The 5,134-nt window shown below is 38.6% G+C and overlaps 1 protein-coding gene across 1 annotated transcript in view; it reads left to right on the forward strand.

Annotated features, from left to right (window-relative positions):
- Positions 1 to 5,134, forward strand: part of Tbc1d32 (TBC1 domain family member 32) — a gene marked incomplete at its 5' end in the record, with an annotated part of 270,497 nt that overhangs the window by 162,411 nt on the left and 102,952 nt on the right. The window contains one exon of the mRNA XM_008835797.3: positions 4,584 to 4,709. Coding sequence (XP_008834019.3) covers positions 4,584 to 4,709 — 126 coding nt within the window. The remainder of the gene's footprint in view (positions 1 to 4,583; positions 4,710 to 5,134) is intronic.

Raw genomic sequence — 5,134 nt, forward strand, 5'->3', positions numbered from 1 at the left:
AGATGTTTGCACATGCATCTCTAATCTCTATGTATCTGATTATTACTAGTCATGGTTGGTTGCACTCGGATCCTTGGCACCTGAGTGTGGATATAAAGTCATCAGGTAGATTTCAATGGTAATGTTTTTCACCTCTACTAATTAACATGAAGCAAATTTTTATGCTTCTTCCTCCAATATAACTCATTTTTTTAATTTGTTGATTTTTTGGAGTGTATATCATATAGAACGTCCCAAACAATCTTATTCATCTATATACCCACTTCCCAAATGGCACCCTTCCATACCCCCCCCACTGGAGCCCATGTACTCTGTCATCCCTGTTACTGTCCACTGTGTTGTTGGTACCCCCAGCTTTTCTCCAGTGCTTGTCCATCCACTGAATCTAGTCAGCCTGTCTAGCGTTCCTTGTTTTAGGAAGATCAGCTCTTCTTCAATCTGCTGAATCTAGTCAGCCTATCTAGAGTTCCTTGTTTTAGGAAGATCAGCTCTTCCTCAATCCACTGAATCTAGTCAGCATATCAAGAGTTGGTCTTTTTGAGACAGGGTCTCACTGTTGCCCCAGCTGGCCTGCAACTCATTATGTAGACCAGAAGGCTGGCCTTGAACTCATAGAGATCTGCCTGCCTCTGGCTCCTGAGTGCTGGGATTAAAGACGTGTGCCACCATGCCTGGCTACACAAATAGGAATGTATAGTGTACATTCTCTGTACTTGTTTTCTTTTGCTAATTATAACAATTCAAGATCAAGGCTGTTATCCATATGCTATTTGCTTAATTCTTTTTAGTGAGAGGCATGTATTTAATAATAAACCAAAATTTGTTAAACTATTAATTTTTATGTTTCTCTAAAAGTAGTTGCCTTTCAAGTTTTATCTCAGCCTTTTATGAATCTCTACACTAATTTATTTACTAGTTATGGGCCACAGTTCTCCTTTTTTCATTATGTGTTTAGATAGTGAACATTTTAAATTATATATTGATTGCATGTTTTAGTTTTAATTCTTTAAAGATCAATGAACACAATTTGGCAGGCTGTCATTTATGTATCAGTTTGTCTTTCAAGGTTTCTTTATGTCTATTTTAACCCCATTACTAAGGTGTGGTTTTTCTAGTATTGTTTCTTTCTGATATGTCTATGGACTCTTCCCTCAGGAACCTGAGCCTCTCACCTCTGTGTGACCTCTGGGAAGTGTTCTGTTTCCAGTGTCCCCTGCTCTGCCCTGCCTTGTGCCATTTCCCCTATGCTCACACAGCTGTGATTGAGTGATAAATACACAGATTTCTGAAATCTTTCTCTATTTCTCCACTCCAGTATCCTAATGGCCAAATTTTAGACTCTTTGGTCTCTGCAATTTCATGTCTGTCCTCTCAGTTCAACCAGACATTGTTGGTATGCCCTTTTCTATGTGATAAACTTGAAAATGAAGTTTCAAGATGCAGTTGTGAAGCTCCCCTCATTGATTTCCCTTTTTTCAGACATTCCTGTCCCCCACTGTCTCTGGCTTTATGCCTGAAGATAGTAGCTAGTGGTTGATTTTATCCAGTGTTCTAGTAGATCACACCAAAGAGCAAGGCTGCCTCTAGTTCCAGCTTGACCAGAATCAAAATTATCTTTGTTGACATGCTTTTTCCTTTTCTTGTTTTTAACAGTGGAATGGGTTCATTTAGAAGTTTTAGAAAGCATGTGCATTACTTAAAACTAGGATATTTGGGAAACATAGTAGGGAGGGACCTGTTTCCTTTGCCTTATGTTATACATGAGAAGAGCTTTGCTTAGGCAAGTACTACTGACCTCCATCTAGACTTCACTCATTCTGCACAGCGATAGGAAGAATTGTTTATAGGTGAACTTGGGATAAGCAATAGAAAGTCTTGGATTACTATTTTTAAATAGCATGTTTTCAAGGTAGCTTGTATTTAGGTCATTTTATCTCCTTTTTAGGAGCAGTCAGTAGTGCCTTTGGCTGTCTTTGTGGCCAGATTTACGGTAATCAGAGTAAATTTGGGAGACGGTGTGTTACCAAAACCAAGCAGTCCTACTTAATTTTGTTGTTTGTGTGTGAGCATTGATATCTACCCCATCTACCTATCGATTGGTCTCAAATTTGGAAGAAGAAAAAGAGGAATTGTTTATTGTTCCCTTCAAAACCAACGATATCACTAGTTTTCAGCTTACATATCAAATCATTAAATAACCATGAGGAATGTGAACTGAAATGCATAGTCTTCGTGATGGCTCAGGAAATTGTAATTAGAAGTGTATGTGGGAAACAGAACAATGTCTCTGTAAGTCTCTTAGTCTCCTAGAATGAGATGGTGAGAAAGCAGATGAGAATAGCTATATGAAAGGAGAAAGAGGCGAGGAAGACGAGGAACACACTCGTGCGCGCGCGCGCGCACACACACACACACACACACACACACACACACACACGCACACACACACACGTGAAAGTACTATATGCACAGTCCCTGTCTGAGAGGGGCAGTAAGAGCCTGTATTTGAAGGAGATAATAGGGTTACAGAGTGATAGAAGAAAATAAATGGAGAAGGAAACGAAGATGAAAGCACCACACCTGCATTGTGTTTATAATGTTACCAGTGCAGGGAAAAGGCAGTGTAGATTTTCTAAGTGAAAACAATGAATGCTTTTGAATTTATCTGATCTACATCAAGATACGTTTGACATGAAAACTCTTTTGTTAGCAATAACCTAAAATTTCAGTTAAGTGATCTGATTTTTCTTGAGTTTAAAGATTTTAAGTGCTTTTATGAAAAGGATTGTTTTTTGACTTAATCTGTAGTCATTTTTGTCTAGTTATTACTTTGATTATGAATGCTATCTATGAAAAGTCATTGTATTATGGTCTTGTTATTTAAAGAGGATATACTGGATTAATATAAATATCAGAATTATACATTCACTGAGTGCCAGGCCAACTGTGGCTGCAGGAAAACCCTGTCTCAAAAATCGAAAACACCAAAATAAAAAATTATTCAACAAAACAAACTTTTGTGTGTATTTTGTGAATAGGCACATGCTTGCTGTATGTAGATGTATATTCATGTTGTACAAGAGAGTGTATGCATGAGGAAGCTTTTTAGGAGTTGGGCATGGTGGCACATACCAATAATCCCAGTATCTCAGAGTTTGGGGCAGGATCATCATGAGTCCAGCACTAGCTTTTGCTACAATGTGAAACCCTTTGGGGGGAAAAAAGCATGTTTTTAAAATCTCAACATCAAGTACCAAAGTATTCTTATCAGTGGTTAATTATACATACAACACAGTCTTAGAGTGATAACCAGGAGGCTGATGAACTGATAGGCAGTGGCTTTTGTGGGACTAATTCAAACTGGAATTTATATTATGGACATAGTAATCCTTGCTCAGACTGTTAAAAATTTTTTTTGTGTGTGTACATGCATGTGCATGTGTGCATGTATATAGGAATGCAGAAGTGTGCCCTTGCCTGCAGTTGCACCTTCCCTAGTTTCAGTTACCCAGTGCTAACTTCAATCTCAAAATATTAAATAGGAAGTTCAAAAACTAAGTAACAATGTTTAAATCATGTGTTGTCATAAGTAGCCTTGTTGGAAGTCTCCTGCTCTCACCTCACTCTGCCCTGCCCAGTGCATGAAGCGTCCCCTATCCAGATAATCTATGTTAAATATGTTGTTTTTCCATCAGAGACTTAATACCATATTTCCTTTTTTAAAAAATATTTTATTATGTTTTTATTTTATGTGTATGAGTGTGTTGCCTGCATGTGTGTAAGTGCACCTGTGTCGTGCAATGTCCATGGAGTTCAGAAGAGGGCATTGCATCCTCTGGAATTGGAGTTACAGACAGTTGTTAGTTGCCATGTGGGTACTGGGAATTGAACCTGGGTCCTCTGCAAGAGCAGTGGATAAGAGCAGTTAAGATAACCACTGAGTCATCTCTCCAGCCCTAATACCATATTTTCAATTATGATAAACAAGTTGTGCTGGATAGATTTTATAGTTAACATGACACACCTGGGTAGAGGGAGCCTCGCTTGGGGAATTTCCAGCATCAGATTGCCCATGTCTATGGGGTATTTTCTTGATTGTTGAGTGATGGGGGAGGGCCCAGCCCACTGTAGGCAGTGCCACCCTGGCAGGTTGTTCTATATTGTGGAAGAAAGCATGTTGAGAATGGGCCAGGGGATCAAGTCAGTAAGCAGAGTTCCTCCATGGCCTGTACTTCAGTTCCTGCCTCCAGGTTCCTGCCTTGAGTTCCAACCTTGGGCTCCCCCAGTGATGAACTGTGACCGAGGGAAATGTGAACCAAATAAACCCTTTCCTCCCCAAGTCGGTATTGGTTAGAGTGTTTTGTCATAGCTATTGAAGGCAGCTAGAACACTAGTACTGGTGGTGCAAGTGATCCTTGATTTCTTAATAATGGTTCCAGTGAATAAGAGTGGAGATGCTTTCATTTTATCACAGGAAGCTGTAATTGCTCTCATTATTAGCTACTGATGTTAATCTCTCTACCATCAATGCCTATATGATTGCATCTCGTGTGTCATATTCTAACATGTTACTTATTTATTAGACAGTGATATTGACAAGCTGTTATCATGCTTCAAAATATCTGATAAACAAACTGAGTGGATAGAACACTGCAGAAGACAATTTTGCAAAACAATGAAGTCCAAACCTGATACAATCAGTGGACGTGGTAAGTATGATGTTTTCTACTGTGGATTTTCTTACGTAAAATTATTTTAATAGATGCTGTAGCTCCTGAAATTTTTCCCAAAAGCATACTGCTAAATGAAGAAGTGCATTGACTCCCAAGAAATGTGACTCACTTTTTTTCAGAGCTGACTGAATGCCTTGGGCAGCATATCTGGAATGTCCACCTAGGCAAAAGTTTACTTGTTTTTACCAATTGTCACTTTAATATACCACATTACTCTATCTTTTTAGAAATACTACTCAATTTACTATTAGAACAGGTATCTTAAAACTGTACTATGTCCATCAAAATAAATTGAATGACTACTGAGGAAATTCTCGCTTAGGGGAATGTCTTCAGTTTCAAAATTATCAAGGAAGTTCAACTTCAGGAATTTACATGTGCTTTAGTTATATCTAGACAGA

This window comes from Nannospalax galili, unplaced genomic scaffold (assembly GCF_000622305.1).
Source record: "Nannospalax galili isolate Female #2095 unplaced genomic scaffold, S.galili_v1.0 scaffold417, whole genome shotgun sequence".
In the NCBI taxonomy this organism is placed as follows: domain Eukaryota; kingdom Metazoa; phylum Chordata; class Mammalia; order Rodentia; family Spalacidae; genus Nannospalax; species Nannospalax galili.